This window comes from Neolamprologus multifasciatus, chromosome 18, assembly GCF_963576455.1.
Source record: "Neolamprologus multifasciatus chromosome 18, fNeoMul1.2, whole genome shotgun sequence".
NCBI classification, from domain to species: Eukaryota; Metazoa; Chordata; class Actinopteri; order Cichliformes; family Cichlidae; genus Neolamprologus; species Neolamprologus multifasciatus.
In genome coordinates, this window is record NC_140456.1 from 34,308,298 (window position 1) to 34,331,311 (window position 23,014).

The 23,014-nt window shown below is 45.3% G+C and overlaps 2 protein-coding genes across 6 annotated transcripts in view; one reads left to right on the forward strand and one right to left on the reverse strand.

Moving 5' to 3' along the window:
• tmem68 (transmembrane protein 68) overlaps positions 1 to 23,014 on the reverse strand; it is a 287,792-nt gene that overhangs the window by 188,531 nt on the left and 76,247 nt on the right. The window lies entirely within an intron of this gene.
• rnf31 (ring finger protein 31) overlaps positions 1 to 23,014 on the forward strand; it is a 46,768-nt gene that overhangs the window by 1,814 nt on the left and 21,940 nt on the right. For all 5 annotated transcript variants that reach the window (XR_014870814.1, XM_085141108.1, XM_085141105.1 and 2 more), the window contains exons 2-13: positions 1,562 to 1,760; positions 4,202 to 4,348; positions 5,976 to 6,131; positions 10,254 to 10,310; positions 12,218 to 12,401; positions 12,743 to 12,911; positions 13,071 to 13,204; positions 17,771 to 17,943; positions 20,114 to 20,347; positions 20,434 to 20,619; positions 20,701 to 20,868; positions 20,944 to 21,129. Coding sequence is in view for 4 of the 5 variants with exons in the window: in XM_085141108.1 (XP_084997234.1) it covers positions 1,562 to 1,760; positions 4,202 to 4,348; positions 5,976 to 6,131; positions 10,254 to 10,310; positions 12,218 to 12,401; positions 12,743 to 12,911; positions 13,071 to 13,204; positions 17,771 to 17,943; positions 20,114 to 20,347; positions 20,434 to 20,619; positions 20,701 to 20,868; positions 20,944 to 21,129 (1,993 nt within the window). In the remaining variant the exon portion in view is untranslated. The remainder of the gene's footprint in view (positions 1 to 1,561; positions 1,761 to 4,201; positions 4,349 to 5,975; positions 6,132 to 10,253; positions 10,311 to 12,217; positions 12,402 to 12,742; positions 12,912 to 13,070; positions 13,205 to 17,770; positions 17,944 to 20,113; positions 20,348 to 20,433; positions 20,620 to 20,700; positions 20,869 to 20,943; positions 21,130 to 23,014) is intronic.

Here is a 23,014-nt window from a genome sequence, read left to right on the forward strand (position 1 = left end):
CCTTGTTTCCACTGTGTGGGCTTTTTCAGTCCATGCATGCTATGAAAGCTGTTCCCAGTAAGAACCTTTCAAGAGGGCAGATTAAAAGTGGAGAGTGCTTTTCCTGCATTCATCATTCCATCACATATTTAGACCAGATCTCCAGCACAACTGGCTAAAATGCAGCGCCTGACCATGACAAAGCCTCCACCGTGTTTTACACGTGGCTCTTACTCACTGGTGTATTTGTATACTCAAGATGTGAACCAAAAGTTTGACATTTTGATTCATCATTCCAGTTTTTGTGTAAAAAAAAATTCCCTTTCTCAAGAATGGTGTCTTGACAGCCACTCTTCCAGTTCAGAGGCTTTAAATAATACAAAAGTGAAAATGGTCAGGTACAAGGTTGGACTGCAATGACTGAAAAAAGCCTGAAGAACTGTTGCTGAGCAAGTCTGTCTCTTTAGAAGTCAAATATAAAGAAATCAGAGATGGTAGGAACAGCACAGCAGAATGTTTGAATGCCCCCTCCGGTGGTCCTCCTTGGGCTCTCGCACTCTGGGGCCTCTGGATGTCTGGGGCCTGGATTTCCTCCATGCCTGCTTCATGCCCTGGGGGCGGGGCTATGGCTCTCTACATCCTCTTGCAGACCATTACATGGGGAAACCATTTGAATACAAGCGCGCCGATCCACACAGGTGTGCACACGGGTGTTCACTGTTCGTAGACTTAAATCACACCTTTCTTGGCTGCTACTTCAAAGCACATTGTGCGCTGTCTGTCCTGCGTGCTGCACAACAACATTCAATATTTAGTATTTACTGCTGTTTACACTTAGCTAGATTAATGCGATGGTGTTGTGTATAGTATGTTGCTTTGTTTTGGTTTTTTTGCTTGTTTTCTATTCTTTCTCTCAACAGGTGATCCCGGAGATTTTCCCCCCCTTTCTCACTGTCCCTCTCCCCTTCTGTTTTTCTTTTCCTCTTTCTTTCTCCCTTTCCTATCCCTCACTCATGTCTGTCCCGTCTGTAACAACTGAAAATAAAATAAAATAAATAATAAAAACAAAGGTCGATCAAATGGACCAATACGGCAATGCCATGATGATCCATTTGGCAAAATAAATCCATTGGGTATCCTTGTTGGTCTTCAGACAACAATTCTGACGGCTAAAGAACCAAATGGGACAGGCAAAAAAAAAAAAGAAGTTTGGATTCACATTTCAATGACAAATGTAACTTACTTGGAATAAAGAGTTTTTACTGCATTATCTAAATGACTAAATCGAAAAAGGACTTTTTAGGAACACTCGAGAAAATTAAGTAATCTGATGTGGGCATGGCAGCACAACAGCATTTCAATTACAGTAGTTTGTGCCAACTTCCAGAGAAGAGCGTTCCAAAAAAAGTTCACTTTAAACGAAGCAAAAGTGCCAGTTTGTGCAGTAATATGAGACCAAAGGAATTCATATTTCTCGTAGATGTTGAATACGCTGATCTGAGATACTGTGCATGCATGTCGTCAGATTTATTTGTTGTTGTTTTAACTAAACGGCATGCATCAACCGTGTGTGTGTGTGCAGGATGGCGTCCCTCTCTGAGATGCTGCAGGATGTGCGGAGTCAGGCTGAAGTGTGTCTGTATTCTGGGGGCAGAGTGGTGGATCTGCGGGCTGGGGTAGTGGCCATGGCTAATCTGCCCTTACCGCCCTGCTCTAAATACCACCACGTTGCTGCAGAAACGATGGTCATAGAGAACAGCTTTGGCAGAAACAGGAAGGAGGTGAGAAAGATCAAATGCATGTTTATTAGTCCCATCTGGAAATATGTCCAACCTCAATCCAGACTGAGACCAAGATTTTCAGGATTGTAGGTAACATTTGGCTCACACTCTGTTGTTTGGATCCAAAGAATAGCAGGTAGACGACACAATGAATGAAAAAGGATGTAATCAAGATGTTGCAATGGCCTCAGCCTGATTGATATGCTGTGGTGGGAGCTTAATAAAAGTTTTGAAATCCTCAGTGAAGGTTGAGGGGGAACAGAGTTCCCCCAAGGTGCTGTGAGAGCCTGATAAAGGCATGCACTTCAAATGATTGCTTTCAAAGAGGTTTATACTAAATCATCAGGTTTACTTCTTCACAAGTCCAGAGTCCCAAAAATGAATGTGTCAAAGGTGTCCTGAGATTGTCTATGATTGTGGTTGGTTTAATGATGTTCCAGCTCAGGAGCTGAGAGACATACAGACAGCTGAGTTTATGACCTGAACACTCTGAACACTCGACAAAGGCTTCTGGTTTTGACTTCTACTACTCCTATAGCACTTACAGTGGGGCAAAAAAGTATTTAGTCAGCCACCGATTGTGCAAGTTCCCCCACTTAAAATGATGACAGAGGTCAGTAATTTGCACCAGAGGTACACTTCAACTGTGAGAGACAGAATGTGAAAAAAAAATCCATGAATTCACATGGTAGGATTTGTAAAGAATTTATTCGTAAATCAGGGTGGAAAATAAGTATTTGGTCAATAACAAAAATACAACTCAATACTTTGTAACATAACCTTTGTTGGCAATAACAGAGGTCAAACGTTTACTATAGGTCTTTACCAGGTTTGCACACACAGTAGCTGGTATTTTGGCCCATTCCTCCATGCAGATCTTCTCAAGAGCAGTGATGTTTTGGGGCTGTCGCTGAGCAACACGGACTTTCAACTCCCGCCACAGATTTTCTATGGGGTTGAGGTCTGGAGACTGGCTAGGCCACTCCAGGACTTTCAAATGCTTCTTACGGAGCCACTCCTTTGTTGCCCGGGCGGTGTGTTTTGGATCATTGTCATGTTGGAAGACCCAGCCTCGTTTCATCTTCAAAGTTCTCACTGATGGAAGGAGGTTTTGGCTCAAAATCTCACGATACTTGGCCCCATTCATTCTGTCCTTAACACGGATCAGTCGTCCTGTCCCCTTGGCAGAAAAACAGCCCCATAGCATGATGTTTCCACCCCCATGCTTCACAGTAGGTATGGTGTTCTTGGGATGCAACTCAGTATTCTTCTTCCTCCAAACACGACGAGTTGAGTTTATACCAAAAAGTTCTACTTTGGTTTCATCTGACCACATGACATTCTCCCAATCCTCTGCTGTATCATCCATGTGCTCTCTGGCAAACTTCAGACGGGCCTGGACATGCACTGGCTTCAGCAGCGGAACACGTCTGGCACTGCGGGATTTGATTCCCTGCCGTTGTAGTGTGTTACTGATGGTGACCTTTGTTACTTGGGTCCCAGCTCTCTGCAGGTCATTCACCAGGTCCCCCCGTGTGGTTCTGGGATCTTTGCTCACTGTTCTCATGATCATTTTGACCCCACGGGATGAGATCTTGCGTGGAGCCCCAGATCGAGGGAGATTATCAGTGGTCTTGTATGTCTTCCATTTTCTGATGATTGCTCCCACAGTTGATTTTTTCACACCAAGCTGCTTGCCTATTGTAGATTCACTCTTCCCAGTCTGGTGCAGGTCTACAATTCTTTTCCTGGTGTCCTTCGAAAGCTCTTTGGTCTTGGCCATGGCGGAGTTTGGAGTCTGACTGGTTGAGGCTGTGGACAGGTGTCTTTTATACAGATGATGAGGTCAAACAGGTGCCATTCATACAGGTAACGAGTGGGGGACAGAAAAGCTTCTTACAGAAGACGTTACAGGTCTGTGAGAGCCAGGGATTTTCCTTGTTTGAGGTGACCAAATACTTATTTTCCACCCTGATTTACGAATAAATTCTTTACAAATCCTACCATGTGAATTCATGGATTTTTTTTTCACATTCTGTCTCTCACAGTTGAAGTGTACCTCTGGTGCAAATTACTGACCTCTGTCATCATTTTAAGTGGGGGAACTTGCACAATCGGTGGCTGACTAAATACTTTTTTGCCCCACTGTATGTAGCAAAACTGTCCGAGTGACGACGCTCAGTAGTGGTGATGCTGAGTACTGCAACGCCCCCCCCCCCCACACAGGCAGTTAAAAATGTGATGTAAGGGTCGACAGGAAGATAGATGTTTGAATGTGTTCAGTGTTGTAGTGTGTCACAGCAGTACAACTGAAACACTGTGGGTTCAGCTGTATTCTTCTATGAATGGATGTGTAAAGCACTTTGGGATCCTTAGGGACGAGTAAAGCGCTGTACAAATACAGGCCATATTTCAGATTAAAATTGATGCTTCCTTTGCAGACTCTTGGATCTCTTCAGCGCTTATCTACAGCGCTTAACATCCTCGAAAAGTACGGCTGTAATCTGACAAATCCCAACAGGCCAAAGTACTGGAGAACTGTAAAACACAACAACCCAGTGTTCAGGGCCACAGTTGATGCTATCCAGGTAATGATAGTATCATCACTCACTGTCCCTCTTCCTCTGTTTTTCTGTTCCTTCATCTTTCTTTCTCCCTTTCCTATCCCATCTGTAATAACTGAAAATAAAATAAATAATAACAACAAAGGCTGATCGAATGGACCAAAACGGCGAGGCTGTGCTGATCCACTTTGCAAAGTAAATCCGTTGGGTATCTTTGTTGGCTTTCAGACATTAATTCTGACGGCTAAGAAAGCAAACGGGACAGGCAACAAAAAGGGAAGGAATACAAAGAGCTCATTGGCTGTCAGGCTGCTGTGTGAGACAGATACAGACATTTTTACCCCTCACATGTAAAAGGCTGACGGGGTGGCGAACGGTGTGGTTTCCCGAGTTGGTGAATTAGTTTCAAATCCATACCATCAACAACAAGGTTGAATTACAATGGCCTCAGTTGCCAGGTTTAAAGGTCAGAGGTCAAGTTTTACTGAAAAGAGGAGTGAAAATTGGCGGATGATCTGATATCGTCGTGTTGGTGTTGTTCCCAGATCATCATGAAAATGTTGTTCCAGGTTCAACATTGCAAGTGACCAATCACATTATTGTGACGTTATTCTTTTGCGCGCCAACCCATTCGTGCATTTATGAAATTCCAATGTTGCAAGGACAATATCAATTCTGCTTAGCGTTTATTAAAGGGTCAGGGTTAGGGTCCGTTGATCGGCGGACAAAGGCGGTTTCTCGCAGCTTAAGTACAGTTTTTTGTTTTACGCCGGTTTTTCCCGAAGTCGCAAAAGTATGACGTCACAACATTCTGATTGGTCACTTGCAATGTGGATCCTGGAACAACCTTTAGTATGATGATCTGGGAACAACACCAACACGAGGATATCAGATCGTGCAAAATTGGCTGTGGTGAAAAGCTGACAGATCGGTGGAGTAGTCCAGGGAGCATGTGAGAATTAGATGCAATTAATGACGTGGGAAAGTGGCAAAGAGGCAAAACAACATAAAACGTTGATTATTATGTGACCGACAAAGCTTTAGCTTCACTCGATGACAGGAAACTTGAATGGATGCAACAAGAAACTTGCCAAAGTAGAGCACACATGCTCTCAATCACGGAGGGTCAAATAAGCGAGTATGAGACATACGAGTTACTCCAGAAGGAGAACGAAGAGTTAAGAGAAAATCTCCACAGATCAGCAAATAAACACAAACACAAGGAAGCAATTTCAACAATGACCAAGGAGATGAGAGTAATGAGCTTCTGAGGGCTGCAGGTGCACATTTTCAAAAGCCAGTCTTTACCTCCTAGTTTGTTGTTGGTGTGAGTGGAGGAGGTGGTTGGAGCCACCCACAGTGAAAGTCCACCACCACCAGAGATGATGGCAAGACAAGCATTTTTTAAGGTGCAACACCTCGTCAGCAGGCGCAGTTCCTTCCCCAATCACAGATTAATGGCAGCATCTCTTTCCTTCACCCTCCATCTGTCCTTACTCTTCTTCAATGTAGTGACAGTTCCCGTGCCAACAGACTGCTATGCTAGCTACTGATGCAGACTAGTAGGAAGTGACAGAGATGTTCCAGTTACCGCTGCTGGTACTAACCACTAACATTTCATCACCTTCTACCCTGTCTGATATATTCCCAGGGAGGACGCGCTGTACTCTGTCTCTATGGTTACTCTAATCAGCAGCCAGATGGACTCAGTTTCCCTGATGATGTTACAGATCCTGATGTGGGCAGAGTTGCTGCAGTAACTCTGGAAGTGATGAGCCTGAGGATGGAACTAGAAATGCTTATCAAGGTTTGTGTAAACTTTCTGTGTGCGTGTTACTAGTTGTCCCTGTGCCGACGTGAGTTCTCTGCAGAACCAAAGAGAGTTTTAAAAGGTTGGCTTTGACCAGATCTGTCAGTTCAATGTAGATCAGCTCATCCAGTAATTGGAAGGTTAGCGTTTCGATTACTGGCTGCTCCAGCCTGCATTAAGTTTCCTTGGGCAATGAACCCTCCTCAACCTACCACGGATGCATTCACGGGAGTGTGAATATGTGTGAGTGTTAGATATAAAGTCTGAATGACAATGTTGTAAAAAGAGTGCTGAAGTACATTTGAAAGGCACCAAATATGAACCAGTTTACATTAGGGCTACCACATTGATTATTTTGATAGTCGACTAGTCAGATCATCATCCATTGGACGTAAAACGTACAGCTTATTGCACCAGCAGCATCTGCTCTTATATAACTATCATTAGCTTACAGCTTTAAGTGTTTAAGGTATGTGCTAACTAAAAATAAAGACAAGATGATAGTTTATTAAATTTTAATGAAATTTGCAGATTGTTTCGGTGAAGTTTAATAAACGCAGCCGTCTGCTCCTTGCTATCTAAAATATAACAGGACACCGGAGTATATATGACCACCGGCTCTAGTTAGCCTAGCCCCCGGCTAGCTATCGAGCTAGTGGGTAACAGACGTCTCCGAAAACGTCGGAGCGCTTTTGAAAATATGTGGTGTCTTGATGAACTGAGCAGATATTTGAGGTTTACACAGCTACATTCTCACCTGAAAATATGTTAAACGTTTATTTTGTGACCCAGAAAGAATAATAAGAGTAATATTAAAACTAACTAGCTGCCGCCATTGTTGGAAACTGAGCTGGGCTGCGCTATGAATTCTGGGACACAGCTTCTTCTTCTTCGGGGTTTAACGGCAGCTGGTATCCTTGTACATGCAGTGCTGCCATCTTCTGTTTCAGTCCGTTATTACACTCTTAAATCCTACTACTTATTCCTGCGTCTTTTGTGATCTTACAAAGCTTCAAACGACGCGTCGACTATTAAATCAGTCGTCGACAATTGTCGACTAATCATGGCAGCCCTAGTTTACATGTAACAAAGTCTCTTGTTGCATTTTCTTGTTTGTGGTCCGTGTGAACTCTTTGCTTTTTCCCTGAGGAAACAGTGAGTGTTCCTAAATATCGGGAAAAGTTGAATGTTGTATATGAATCTGTACTGGGTTTATAATAGGAAAACCTTTATAAATTCTACATTTATAAAACATTTATAAATTCTGCATTAATTGCATATAAAGTGAAGTATTTTAAGCCCTTTTTCCCAAAAAAGTGTACATGTGTAATAAGGGAGCCATGCTTAGGTATCAAGTTTCTATGTGGATAAATAGTTTGTGGTGGTCAACAAATTCTAATGCAGTCAAATACTGTCATTGTGATAGAAAGTGGAAAAACTATGTTCATTATTTGAGGTAACAACAACAAAAACATTTCAGTTTCATTCCAGTTTTCGTGTCCTGCAAGAATAATAATGTCACGAGACACTGAATAGATCTCAAACCGATGCCACTGCCAGCACTCTCCAAAATCACTCCATCATCAAAACCCTAAATCCTGGAAAGCAAGTCTTGTTCTGATGTTAAGTGTTGCGTGAGATATTCAAAGAGCTTTTTGATCTCGTACTGAGCTACACCCTCAAAAAGATCATGCATTATATCAAATAAGTCGGAATTACAAACATGGACAAACTTAAGTGTGAATGTTTTTCAAACCATATAAAAACTTAAATTGTGGGTTTTCCTGGAGAGACTGGCAATGAAGGATCATCCTCACTTATACGGTTTAAGAATCACTCTTCTCAGTTAAACAAAGGCAACAGAAATGACGGCTCCTGAATGACTCGTTCAAGCCGAGACGTTTGTGTCTCCCTAGATTATCTCCAGTGATCTGTGAGATTGTACCATAGAACTGTTCCCCAGATAATGGAAGACTTAGCCCTTAGCTTTCCAGTGTTTATATCATTGATCAATGGTTCCAGTATAACATAAAAACTGTACTTGTGGAGATCTCACCTGTGAAAAAGTGATCCCAATTGAATGTTATTCAAAACCAAATTAAATACTGGAGGCAAGTGTCTTACAGCAGAATTTCTATGAACTTGTAAGATTTGTGTAGGACATGAATCAGTCTGTGTTTATTGTTTATTTTTACTATGTTTTTTGCAATTTTGAAAGATGGTTCTGGGAGCATGAGACATGGATTGGCCACCACAGAATCCAGACCTTTACCCCATTGAGGATCTTTGGGATGTGCTGGAGAAGGCTTTGCGCAGCAGTCAGACTCTATCATCCTCAAAGTTCTTGGTGAAAAAGTAATGCAACGCTAGATGGAAATAAATCTTGTAACAGTGCAGAAGCTTATGGACAGTGTTGAGAAGGTTACTTTTAAAATGTATTCCATTACAGAATACATGCCCTAAAATGTATTCTGTAACGTATTCCGTTACGTTACTCAATGAGAGTAACGTATTCTGAATACTTTGGATTACTTAATATATTATCATGCTGTTTACAACTACATGAATGTACTATTGCTGTGATTTATTACTGTTACTGAAGGTCCGCAGCTCCGAACCGTAGTAAAGGGACCTCTGGCTAATACGGTGGGTTCTGTGTCGGCTCGTAGCTGAAAACTAGCTTTACTTTGTTGTCTGGGTCAACTTTGCTAGCAGAGACAGAGAGAGGCGTTGAAAGGCTGCTCCAACAGAACTTATTGTTTCAGAGGAAAACAGGAACACGGTGTACAGTCGAGTCTTAATAGCTTACTTACAACTGGGCTCGTCAGGCTCTCTTCTTGGCTGCAGTGGTTATTATTATATTTACATGCTTCCAGCTCCCGTTTCTGCTCGATGACAGCTCGTACTTTTCCTTTTTCTCCCTCCCTCGCTCACAGACACATAACGTGTATGGCAGTCCATTCTCCCTGCAGCACGGACTACACTGCCTATGATGCTACATTCTTTAGAGCTATACCTGTAGCATTCTGCCTGTTAGCTTAGCACAACAACAACAAAAAGGCCTCTCTCACCCAGGAAACACGCAGAGAGAGAGCGTCACCCTGTAACCATGGCAACCATAACGCTGCCGCCTGGAACAACAGAACGTAGCTGTCAAACAAAACCCAAACACCCGCCACAATATGAAACAGAGAAGTACCGCCGTGTAATCCATTTATTTCAACAAAGTAACTGTATTCTAAATACCACCTTTTTAAACGGTAACTGTAACGGAATACAGTTACTCATATTTTGTATTTTAAATACGTAACGGCGGTACATGTATTCCGTTACTCCCCAACACCGCTTATGGAGACAATGCCATAGCGAATGCGCACCATAATCACAGCTAAAGGCGGTCCAACGAAATATTAGAGTTTGTGACCTTTTTTTGGTGGTGACTTTTTTTTTGGCCAGGCAGTGTATATAGCTATGAAGATGACGTAACAAATTATTATAACCACCTTAATATTTGAATGACCTTATAAAAGAGCAGAAGTATATCCATCAATCTTGGCTATCCTGTGGTCACTGGCTCATGACTAAGAGTGACGCGATTAACTGGAAACTCTTGTTATAGTTATGCCAAAAGTCAGTTCAATCTTTCAGAGATGCACAAATCAAACAAATTAAATTGAGGGGAAAAAATCTCATTTCCTATTAATCATATAGTAAAAATCATGAATGAAGCAACTGCACCCAGAATCATGGCAAACGCTTCAAAACAAGAAAAAGAAACATAGTTGTTGACTCGTCACCATCACTTCCTGGAGGACTTTATACTGACTGCATCAAGTGAAGCAACTCTGTGGATGAAATGAACCACTCGACTCCTTTTATGATGTTTGGTTTGAGGAACACGAGTCAATTATGACGCAGCGTGGAGAGTGGCTCGTCATCAGACAGGAGAATGAATGTTCCATCTTTGGGAGAGAATATATTAACAGGACATACTTTCAAATGTCACGCTATTTCAAACATATATATGTATATGTATATATATATGTTTGTGTACACACAGACTACTGTACATGCACTGTCGTTTTTTCATTAATTCTGACTTGTCTGGTTTGATCTCAGGAGGCTCATCCCCATCCTGAATTCTATGAGAGAATCATTCCTACACTCAGACACAAGGTGAGTCTCTTCTCTTACATTTAAGTGGTTAAACTGGTGGCTCTCAAACTGCAGGAAATAAAACCGCTTAATAAGCTTAATAATTCGCATTCAAACAAGCAGTGATCAAAAATTATATATGCCAAGACAGCACGAGGCATGTCATTTGGAGCAGGTCGCGACTGGGATCATACCATTATGTGAAAGTGCTGTGTGTGGGCAGGATGTGGACTCAAATGCAGGAGTTAACTGAAAGCCCAGCTTTATTTGCTGGAACACTCTTTGTTAGAAGTAAACTTTACCAAAAACAAACGAAGAACCTCAAACACAAACTAAAACTAGACTCAGGAAACTAGAACTAGGAAGCATAGACTAGGAGAGCAGAACTGGGAACTAGAACTTCACCAGAACATGGAGGATGAGACACGGCACGGAGAAGGTGTGGATGACGTTGACGATGTGACACAGACAGAGAGAACCACATGGTTCAAATACAGACGGACAACAAGAGGATGGGGAACAGGTGATAGCACAGCAGGTACAAATCAAAGCTAACGAGACACAGGAAGCAACGCAGACTCAACTCAAGACGCGTAAGACTAACACAAAGACATCAGACATGGCAACAGGGAGGGAACACAGACGTGGGACCAGGGCAGGCACAGAGACAGAACCACAGGCGCTCAAAACAGAAACCAAACTCTAAGAACAAGAAAACCTTAAGAATGAACCTGAAACATAAGATAATAATAATCAAAACCAACCACTGAGTCAACAGACTCAGGACTATGATAGAAGGAAGGCAAAAGCCGTAATGATCCACTTGGAAAAAGACATTTGCCTTTGTCTTTAAATGCTGACTTACACTCTTCAAATAAACCTTCAAATAAACTTTACCAGTATTTTGACTGACTTGGGTATGTTGAACCTTAATACCTTCTCCTGTAACCAGGTTTTGATCAATTATTAAATTGTTTACAAATGGAAACAGAGTGACCTAATGTTTATAGTCCACAATTAATAATTATTTTTGCTCTTTTGTGGTTTTGAAACAGTTGGCTTTTTTGGCTTTCTCAAGTGGAGATTTTCAGCTTCGATAGTGTTCAATATGAGACTTAACATTAGAATTAGCCAGGGCAGGGACTTGCTGCCCCAAATGAGAGAGTTTAGGCATCTTGGGATCTTGTCTGTGAAGGTTCTCAGTCATCCAGGTCATCGTAGTATGTTGGAAAGAAAAGCGTCTGGACTTCTTTAAGTTTCTTGAAGATGTTTCACCTCTCATCGAGAAGCTTCTTCAGTTCTAAGAGCATTTGGTGGAAAGTCCCAGATTTTTAAGACCTATTGGGAGTATCCCTAAGAGGGTCGAGGACCCCCATTGTTCCTCTGCCTAATCACACGAGCCAGGAGTGAAAATGGGTGTCTGTTAACTCCTGCATTTAACCAAGGTTTCAGGTGAACCCATTGTGAGACCCTGCCCCACCCTATTGTGGTACTGAGATGAAACATGAGTGGGCTATAATCCAGAATGACAGACAGTTGGTGTCGTAACGACCATCATTAGGCAGAGGAACAATACGGGATCCACGGCCCTCTTAGAGACACTCCCAGTAGGGCTAAAAATCAGTGACTCTCCGCCAACTCCTCTGAAAACTGAAGAAGCTTCTCGGATGAGAGCTGAAACATCTTCAAGAAACTTCCAGACGCTTTTCTTCCCAAGCTCCCTAGACAATCTGGGGAGGAATTCTGTCCATACATCCACAGTTTAAATAGAGACTTTCAGATTTCCAGCTTCATTGGCCTCCTCTTATTATCTACATACGTTGTCTTTATGATTGCATTTTTAATGAAGCCATGTTGATATTAATATACTGTCAGTGAACCATCTCTAGTTTTAAAGCCAGCGTTCAGCCACTTTTCTCTTTTCTTAGGATGTGGGACTCAACACCGATGCTGTGATCTCGTCCTGCCGTGCAGACAGCCAGACCAAGTCTCTAGCTTTTTCCCTGTACCGTCGATCCTCCAGGGAGAGCAACCGTAGCCACTCGCTGTCTGCCAACAACCAAAGCCTCAGGTCCATTCAGGTCTTTTCCACCTTCTCAAGCAAACATCCAGGTTAGCTGAGAAATTGATGTCTGACTTCCTCAGTCTTGATGCTAAAGACACTCAACTTCCATCAATGTGTCATCATAATGTGGATGTGAGTGTGTGACATATGAATGTGCAAATATAGCTTCAGTCTGTAGGACTAGAAAAGCAGTCCACTTACCCTGAAGGCCAGATGTGCGAATTGAGCCTCAACTTCTGGAAGGAAATATTCCAATTATTATGAATTTTTATGTTTTTACACTTTCTAAGTCTAGATTTAACAGTGTATCATGTGCTACATTGTTGCTGTGAGTGGGTACAAATTATAGCAGAAAGCAGTGTTGTGTCATTGTTGTTTTGTTTCACAGAGAACTGCGCTATTTGTGGAATATTTCGCATCTCAGCCCACTGCCTCACCTGCCTCCAGGGGCTGTGCTCAGACTGTGACAGACTGTATCACTCCTACCCTGAGAGAGCCAACCACCATCGAACAGCTGTCACGTCATCAACTTCATCCAAAAACAGGAGCAATGAAAGGTCAGGATAAGCAGTTCTTGGCAAAATGTACTTTGTCTTACAAGAGTGCAGTAATCCTCAGAATTTACAACTATATATATATATATATATATATATACACACACGACTATTGCTGGTTTAACTTTTTTCATCTTAAACTAGATCTTTTTCCTTTTCAAGTTCTTCCACCTGGCGTTGCCTTCACTGCACTAAAGTCAACTCTATCCAGGATGTGCTCTGTGACGAGTGTGAGCAGCCTCGCTTGGAACCCCTCGGCTCTAAAGAAGAGGAATGTCAGCCTGCTACTATCATCGGTCTGTTATCCTTTGGTGTATCTCAGGCTCTAGCAATAGCATTGTCAGGGTTCCTGGGTCATCAACCCAGTGCTTTCGGTTTTGTTCATGTTCAGTTTATTTTGCCACTGCCTGTTTCACTTCCTGTTTGTTCCTGTGTCAGCTCGTCTCGTGCCATTAGCCAGATTATGTTCAGCTGTGTACTCACCGGTCTCTCATTATCATCCTCATCAGTCTGTGTATTTAAGTCTTCTGTTTCTACTCGTTCTTTGTCGTGTCATTGATGTTGATGTTATGTCGTCGTTTCCACCAGCCAGCCACTCAGTCCGTTCGTCCTTCCTTCATTCATTCATTCAGTCAGTCGTCCAGCCAGCCATTTCCTACCTCTGTTCTGTTTGCTCACGCCATCATAATAAACACCAGTCTTCACCCACCTGTGAGTCCTGCGTTTGGGTTCCTTCTTCCTCGCCTCCACACCACGCCTGACAGAATGACACGACCCGTGCCACGAAGACACGACTGGAACCCAGCGGGCTCGGACCTTTTTGAGTGGCAGGAGGCAGCGCTCTCCTTGTGGGCAGAAAAGCTCAAGGAGAGACAGCGGCTCTTCGCGGAGCGAGAGCACATCTTCGAGGGCACTCGCTTGGCTCTGGGCGGGCCTCGGAGATGCCGCATTCACCCACCTGCTACCTCCCATGCAGCGGAGCATCTGCCGCGGAGAGTGGACGTTTCGCGCCGCGCTTCGGCGGCTCCCCCTCTCGCGGATCCGCTCCCCGCTCACATGTCACCTGCCTCATTCGCTGGACCCTCCACTTCGCCACGGCACAGGGGCTATGCCTCCCACCTCGGCTCAACAGAGGCTCCCGCGCCAGAGGCTCGGCTGTGTACCCCACAGTACACAGTACCCCACAGTTTATTTGAAGTGCCCCGCTTCCTCTTTCCGGAGAAAGCGGGGCACACGCCGCCATAACACGGACTATTTTCAACAACTCCCGGTGGTGAGTTCCGGTAACTGTTTTCCACCCTCCTCATTTGACACTTCACCCAGATTAACTAATGGACTCATCTCCGATTCATGGGGAGTTTCCCTCCTGGATGATGTAGACTGGGAAGAATTTTTCTGCTGTGCTCCCGCAAAGACTGTAAATCGTGGTGGCAGAAGAAACAGACTAATCCCAGATAAACCTGCCAGCAGCACACACCCGGTCACTATTTCCACACCCATCACTCAGCCATTTCCCACCAGCACGGCAGCCCAGATTCGGCCTTCCTCCTCAGCCATTTCATCACCTCAGATGTCTAGGGCCCGGCCTACACCCACACCAGTACCAGCTCCCAGGAGGAGGGCAGCTGCGACGCAGTCTACCTCCACATCCGCTCTTGTTTCCCGGGTGGGGGTGACTGGTGTCCAGCCACCTCCCGTGCCTGTCCCAGCACCCAGGCTGAGGGCAGCCTCAATCCAGCCTGGCCACCCTAGAGGCTTGGAAGAGCTAACTGGTTCACCTACTACTTCACCTCTTCATCCACCTCCTGATCCAGCCTTTCACGCCCTCGCACTGTCCCTGGTTAGGCTAGCTGAGGTGTCCCCTGCTCAGGCACCAGCTTTACTAGCCCAGGCTGTAGCTCTATCTCCTTCGCTAGCTCAGTCTGTAGCTCATCCATTAGCCTCCTCAGTCCAGTCAGTTCCCTCACCTCCTGTTCAGCTCCCACTCCAGTCAGTTCCCTCACCTGCTGTTCAGCTCCCACTCCAGTCAGTTCCCTCACCTGCTGTTCAGCTCCCACTCCAGTCAGTTCACTCGCCTGTAGTTCAGTCTCCTTCTGCTCTCCAGTCTGTTCCTGTTCAGTCCCCTGTAGTCCAGTCTCCTCCTGCCCTCCAGTCCCCTGTAGTCCAGTCTCCTCCTGCCTCCCGGTCGCCCGTCCTCCAGTCTGTCCAGTCTGTAGTTCAGTCAGTCCAGTCGTCCCCTGTAGCTCAGTGTCCTGTTCTCCAGTCGCCTCCCGTCCAGTCAGTCCAGTCTCTCATCCACCATGGCCCGGCCGCTCTCCAGCCAGGGGCCTCCGCGCCCGCTGGCCCGGCCGCTCTCCAGCCGCTCTCCAGCCAGGGGCCTCCGCGCCCGCTGGCCCGGCCGCTCTCCAGGCAGGGGCCTCCGCGCCCGCTGGCCCTGCCTGTCTCCAGCCAGGGGCCTCCGCGCCCGCTGGCCCTGCCTGTCTCCAGCCAGGGGCCTCCGCGCCCGCTGGCCCTGCCTGTCTCCAGTCAGGGGCCTCCGCGCCCGCTGGCCCTGCCTGTCTCCAGCCAGGGGCTTCTGCGCCCGCTGGCCCTAAAGCTGTGGCTCCGTCACCCCCGGCTCCCGTGCCGTCGCCTGGTCCAGCCTCAGCTTCTGCTTCGCCTGGGTCAGACTCAGCCTCAGCCTCAGCTTCTGCTTCGCCTGGGCCAGCCTCAGACTCAGCTTCAGCTTCTGCTTCGCCTGGGTCAGACTCAGCCTCAGACAGCTTCTGCTTCGCCTGGGTCAGACTCAGCCTCAGCTTCTGCTTCGCCTGGGCCAGCCTCAGACTCAGCTTCTGCTTCGCCTGGGTCAGACTCAGCCTCAGCCTCAGCTTCTGCTTCGCCTGGGTCAGACTCAGCCTCAGCCTCAGCTTCTGCTTCGCCTGAGCCAGCCTCAGCCTCAGCTTCTGCTTCGCCTGGGTCAGACTCAGCCTCAGACTCAGCTTCTGCTACGCCTGGGTCAGCCTCAGCCTCAGCTTCTGCTTCGCCTGGGCCAGCCTCAGCCTCAGCTTCTGCTTCGCCTGGGCCAGACTCAGCCTCAGCTTCAGCTTCTGCTTCGCCTGGTCCAGACTCAGCCTCAGACTCAGCTTCTGCTACGCCTGGGTCAGCCTCAGCCTCAGCTTCTGCTTCGCCTGGGCCAGCCTCAGCCTCAGCCTCAGCTTCTGCTTCGCCTGGGCCAGACTCAGCCTCAGCTTCAGCTTCTGCTTCGCCTGGTCCAGACTCAGCCTCAGACTCAGCTTCTGCTTCGCCTGGGCCAGCCTCAGCCTCAGACTCAGCTTCTGCTTCGCCAGGGTCAGACTCAGCCTCAGCCTCAGCTTCTGCTTCGCCTGGGCCAGACTCAGCCTCAGCTTCAGCTTCTGCTTCGCCTGGGTCAGACTCAGCCTCAGCCTCAGCTTCTGCTTCGCCTGGGTCAGACTCAGCCTCAGACTCAGCTTCTGCTTCGCCTGGGTCAGACTCAGCCTCAGACTCAGCTTCTGCTTCGCCTGGGTCAGACTCAGCCTCAGCCTCAGCTTCTGCTTCGCCTGGTCCAGCCTCAGCTTCTGCTTCGCCTGGTCCAGCCTCAGCTTCCGCTTCGCCTGGGCCAGCCTCAGCCTCGGCGTCAGCCTCTGCTTCGCCTGGTCCTGTGGCTGCCGCGCCGTCGCCCCAGCCACGTCCTGGACGTCTTCGCTGGCGCGGCCGCCCACCGGACCAGCTCAGCGGCCGCCGCCACCTTCCTCGCGGCCGCCCACCGGACCAGCTCAGCAGCCGCCGCCGCCTTCCTCGCGGCCGCCCACCGGACCAGCTCAGCGGCCGCCGCCGCCTTCCTCGCGGCCGCCCACCTGAACGGTTTCTGTTTTGGACTCCGTCCCTCCGTCCTGGGCCCCCTCTGCCCGCCCTGTTCTGGTTTTTCTTTCTTTTTGGCCGTCGGGTGCCGGCCTTTGGAGGGGGGGGGGTACTGTCAGGGTTCCTGGGTCATCGACCCAGTGCTTTCGGTTTTGTTCATGTTCAGTTTATTTTGCCACTGCCTGTTTCACTTCCTGTTTGTTCCTGTGTCTGCTCGTCTCGTGCCATTAGCCAGATTATGTTCAGCTGTGTACTCACCGGTCTCTCATTATCATCCTCATCAGTCTGTGTATTTAAGTCTTCTGTTTCTACTCGTTCTTTGTCGTGTCATTGATGTTGATGTTATGTCGTCGTTTCCGCCAGCCAGCCAGCCAGCCACTCAGTCCGTTCGTCCTTCCTTCATTCATTCATTCAGTCAGTCGTCCAGCCAGCCAGCCAGCCATTTCCTACCTCTGTTCTGTTTGCTCACGCCATCACAATAAACACCATTCTTCACCCACCTGTGAGTCCTGCGTTTGGGTTCCTTCTTCCTCGCCTCCACACCACGCCTGACAAGCATGTTGTTATGTCTTTTTTCTGGGGTTTTTTCCTCAACATAGAAACTGATGGCTGGCACAGTGCTGCACTGTTTCCACATGACATGGAGCTTCTTGGTTTGAACCATAGCCCGGCTAATAGTCAATATATTAGTAACTGCATAGAGGAAACCTCCTTCAACCATGTTACCAGTGTTATTATAACATAGTTTGTCCACCAGGGTGCGCTCTGCAGCCTCCCTGCTGGCAGTTCTGATCCGAGTTGTCATAAACACGTAATCTACTACTTGTTGAAGCAGGAAAACGCCATTATTATTATTATTATTATACTATGTTGTCATTATCTTAGTTAGTATTCATAAAGAACATACAATATTCATAAAAACTACACATAAGATCTACATGTACCTCTGTTTATGTTTAGTGTGTATTAAAAACGTGATGTGCGTGTTTGTCGCTGTTTTTTAGAGTGGCAGTGTAAGAGCTGCACTATGGTGAATGCAGCCAGTAGTATTCTGTGTGAGGTTTGTGAACGACCTCGTTTGGCGACGCGACCTCCAGTGACCCCGTCGCACCCACCCATAACCCCACCCAGACCACCAGCACCAGTATTGGGGATGCCCGGTGACCCTGACAGTCAGGTTAGGTGTGTGAGTGTGGTCACATTTCTGCGCTTGTCCTGCTAGCTATCTGTTGCTAATAGCATTTCATTGCAGCGATTAGTTGCTGTAATTATTACAGGTACTGCGCTGCAGTGGTTTAAGTCATATCTGTTTAATGATGAATGTTTTTATAGTGCCAAATCACAACAGCAGTTGCCTAGAGGCACTTTATGTTGGCCAAGACTCTACAATAATAGAAAGAAAGCCAGAAAAATCACATGACATGATGAGGACTCCAATTTATTCATCAAATATCAAACCACCAACCTTGCGATCAGTAGATGACCTGCTGTACCTCCTGAGCTACAGCCACCCCAGTATGCCAGTATGAAGTGCCACATGCTCACACTGTAGACATGAGCTTCCCTACTGGGCCCCACCCAGGCCCCATAGTGGGGCTTCCAGGCAGGCCCCACGTTTCATGCCTGTACCGAGACCCACACTACAGTACAACAATTTACATGTACAGAGGTGAGTGATCACTGTCAGGCTTACGTTTTAATTTTGAGGCTTTAATAGAGTGAGTTAGATATGATTATCGTTCCTGATCATAACTCTTCATCAGCCTTTTAATGCTGTTGCTGTTCACCCTCCCGATTTTTCTGGGAGAATCCTGAATATCAGTGCCCCTCCCAAAAATTTCCTGGAGCCACCATTCCTCCCAATTTTCCACCTGGACAAGAAAATTAAAAAACCATATCCCAGATTTCATAGTGCAGCCAATTCCAATTCCGATTTCCAACAATGGCGGCAGCGACTTAGTTTCAATATTACTCTTGTTTCTCTTTCTGGGTCGTAAAATAAACTTTTAACAGGTGTGAATGTATCTGTGTAAACTAGGGATGCAACGATACCAATTTTTTCAAACCGATACGATACCGATACTTGGATCTGAGTACTTGCCGATACAGAGTACAAAAACCGATACTTCTACCACACACACACACAAATGCAATGAATTGGAAGACAGGTTTTATTTTATTCTCTGCCAATAAAAAATAATATCTTAATAAAAATGACCACAAAAAAATTCAAGTGAAAAATAAGCACTTCTGTTAAATTATTGCAGAGTCTCCACATTGTAATTTAACAAAATATCACTGAACTATTGGCACTGTCTCGAGCTTTCAGAATAATAAATAAACACTTCTGTTTGGAATAAAATAAATACAAATTAGGTTTGAGAATAAAATAAACTTTTAAATTATTGCAGAGTGTCCATATTGTAAACAAACAAACAAAATAATGAAAGTATTTGGCATTGACGAATGAACTCCTCATCTGCCCGTGGATCATCAGTCCACTGCGCCGTTAAACCGAGGACTGACATCGCACACACACTGCTTGTCTTTACCTCTTCAGAAAGTTTTGGCACCATTATCTCCCTGATGTGTGGGCGGCTGGGAATTTCATATCGCAGCTCGAGTATGCTGAGAAGAATCCTATGTTTTCCACGGCCGGCATTGGCTGGTCATCCAGAGCGATAAAATGAGTCAGAGCCTCTGTTATTTTAACTGCCCGTGGATTTTCTCTTGACATTTTTCATCGCTTTTCCAAAACCTGAGTTAAAGTTGGCTGTTCCACACTGCTGACATTTTGTTTAGCCTAGCTACAGCAGCCTCCAGTTTCTCTTTTTTTTATCTGGAGCCGCCAGTCTCACTCGTCTAACCCTGTGCCTGTTTAGCGCGGGATGTCCCCCTAGTGGCCAATCTAAAAAACTACAACAGAAATGACAAGCCACCCTCTGATTAATGAAATAAGTTAGTATCGGTTCATGGTATCGGTTAACTTTTACGAGTATGAGTACACACACATTTTACAGTATCGGCCCCGATACCCGATACCAGTATCGGTATCGGTGCATCCCTAATGTAAACTTCAAATATCTGAGCCGGAGAGAACAGCGAACTCCCAGCACATCATTTTCAGACCCCCCGCGATCTACTCAAGTTAAACATGATATATAAGTCACTTAAGATAACTTAAAAAGTATTTTTAACTTATTTAAGTTATTTTCTCCGATAAATAAACACAGTAAAATTCATGTTTTTTTATATATATACGCCCCCCTCCCCAATGTCTCCCTAATTCTGAGGTTTCAAGGTTGGTTCACCGTGGTTAGTGACTCTCTTTCTGTAACCTGCTCCAGTGGGTGTGTCAGTTCTGCACATATCTGAACTACTCTCCGGCTATGGTGTGTGAGATGTGTGACCTGGCTCGCCCAGAGCCTGCACCGCTGCCAGTGAGGCTCCGCCCTCCCTCTCCTGTTAGACGCGTCCCTGCTCTGCCCATCAAACCGAAGGAACCTGCTCCTGAAGATCTGGACTCCTGGAGGCAGAATTTGATAAAGGAGGAGGGGCTAAAGCTGATTCAACTAATCAGAGCAAGTCACCGTACTGTCATTATATCATATACAGAATTCTTTTCATGTCTTAACACGAGTTCGTTTGTTCTTCATATCTGCGTCAGCATGGGGAGAAGAAAGGAGTGAGTCCAGAGGAAGTATACACAAGCATGAGGGTAGCTGGGGACAGCAACATCCTGCCCTGCAAGTGGTTAAAGACTGAACTCCCCCTGCTGTTAGACCAGATCAGGATGTTGGTGGCGACATCCTCCCTTCAGTCATTTTCTGATAAGACCCCAACTGAAGACAAAGTCAGTAACCTCCTGTTAAACCTGACAAATCGCTCTGACTATAGTTCTGTTTTCTGAAAGTGAAACTGTCCTGCTGCACAGAATAACATAACACAGGATCTCGCCACGGAGGCTGGCGAAGTGGTCGATCCTGCAGAAACAGAAAGTGTGATCCAGCTTTCCAGAGCAGAAGCTAAGCTAGCCTGGCTTACAGCAGGGGGCGACACAGAGAGAGCTGCCAGACAAGCTCTGAGAGACAGACTCGCCAAGGTGATGTTTGGTCAAACGTTTAGCATTGTTCCCTGTGTAGACATTCAGTTATATTTCTTCACTCTATCCTATCAGGTAAAGGAGCTGTGTGCACTCGGCTTTAGTGATGAAAGTCGCTGTCATGAGGTTTTACGGCAGAGTGGCGGTGAGGTAAGAGGAGCCTTGGCGTTGCTACAACGACCACTTCTGGAGCCCTTCCACAAACGCATCTGGAGTGAGAAACCTGAGCCTCCTGTCGACATCCACCATCCTGACAAGCAGGTAAAACCACAGACGTGTGATGTCACTCACTGGTTTACGCTGGGGCCAGTTTAACCCTTTAAAGCCGGTGGGAGAGGGCACCCTCTGTTTTGCGTAACTATTTTTAAATCCCGGTAGCTCTGCAACCACGTAAGCTAGCGCAATAATTTTTTTTGCATATGAAACCGGAGGAGTTGTACTTACATCTTATGCCATCAGCTTGTCCTCGGTCACAGTTTCCTTCCACATATAGTTTTGCAAAAACTGCATAAAAAGCACTTGCAGCAACAAAAACATAATATTCCAGAAACACGCTTTGCCGATCCGATCAGCTGTTTTTTAACACTTCCTACGTTGGAATAGACGTCAGCGCAAACTGTCACATGTCCACCATGACCTGCCCAAAACCGGAAGTGATGTCATTTTCGCTGAAATGTAGTTTTTTACCATCAGGCCCTCATGAGCCTATACTGGTGTTTTTAAAAGTTATGTTTGACTTTATGACTTTCTGTGTGGTTTCTGGGATGCTTAGGACTCATATTGCACTGCTGGAAATAGTTTATTTTGATGCATATGCTGCTTTTTTGCAAATTTGCATTATAATATTTATTTTCGTTTTTCCTGCAGTGTATAAAAATTGGTGTATTTCAAAAATAAAACTATGAAGACACTCAAAATAAATTTCCTGTGGTGGGAAACTATTTTGTGAAACTTTTTTGTATTTACAGTTTTGAGGGATAAGCCTCTTAAATTTCTCTAACTAGAAATATATGTTAAAAAAACAAAAACGATTTTCAATTTTTTTGTAGTTTATTGCACTTTTTTGCAATTTATGTAATTACTATGCACTTAATGCAGACATATTATTAAAATCTGGGCTATAATGGTTGTATTGATGTATAGCAACTTGAAATGCTCCCAAAAATGGCTCCACAACATGTAAAAATATAATATAAGCTCTGGCGGACTTGGTTCTATGGTAGGTCTTAAAGGGTTAAAGCCCAGATCTTTAGTTTATGGCCACACCGGGGATTTTTATTTTGGAATGTGTAGGTTTTTTCCAAATGGGTCATCCTCATTTCTTTATATTTTGCTTCCAAGGAGTCGGGATTTCTTGGCATTTTTTTAAAGTGGTCATTGTCTTTCTGATTTAAAGGTTTTCTTTGGACATTTTCAGTCCTGTCCTTGTTCTTGACCATTTTCAGTGTTAAGGTCCAGTTCAGTTCACTTTCATTTACATAGCTCCAAATCACAACATTTGCCTCAAGGTGCTTTATATTGTTAGCCAAAGACCCTACAGTAATACAGAGAAAACCCTCTATGAGTAGTGCTTGGTGACAGTGGGAAGGAAAAACTCTACAGCGTTATTTTTGTGTCTCTATTGTGAGCACATGTATAAAAACAATGCAAGTGCAAATGTTGTATTTTGAGGAGAAAATTATTTTCAGTGCAGAAAAGTTCAATTCGAGCGAACAAAATTCATTTCTGCCTGCAAGAAATGAATTTTGCTGTTATCCATACACACAGTAACAGCCCCTCTCGCTCAGATCTCTGCTCTGTGCTCACAGACATCTGCAGACCTGCTCTCAGTGTTTCGCTCTCACTCTCAAATAGTGACGTGCGAATCATGAACGAATCGTTCAATACTCGAGAATCACTTTACTGACTCGTGAATCATGATTCACAAGCCCAACTGACTCACCGACTCGTCGCTGTTGCTGTTAGCAAACTAATTTCATTAGTAGAAATATATCTAGCTTATAATTAAAACTGTGTGGAAAAGAAACAACAGTCAGTTTCTTAACACAAACATTTCTGCTCTGAACTGGAAGAAAAAACCCTGAGTAGAAGCTCACATCAAGAAAATAGCTCCGTTCACAGTAGCATCGCTCTGCTAACATGCTAA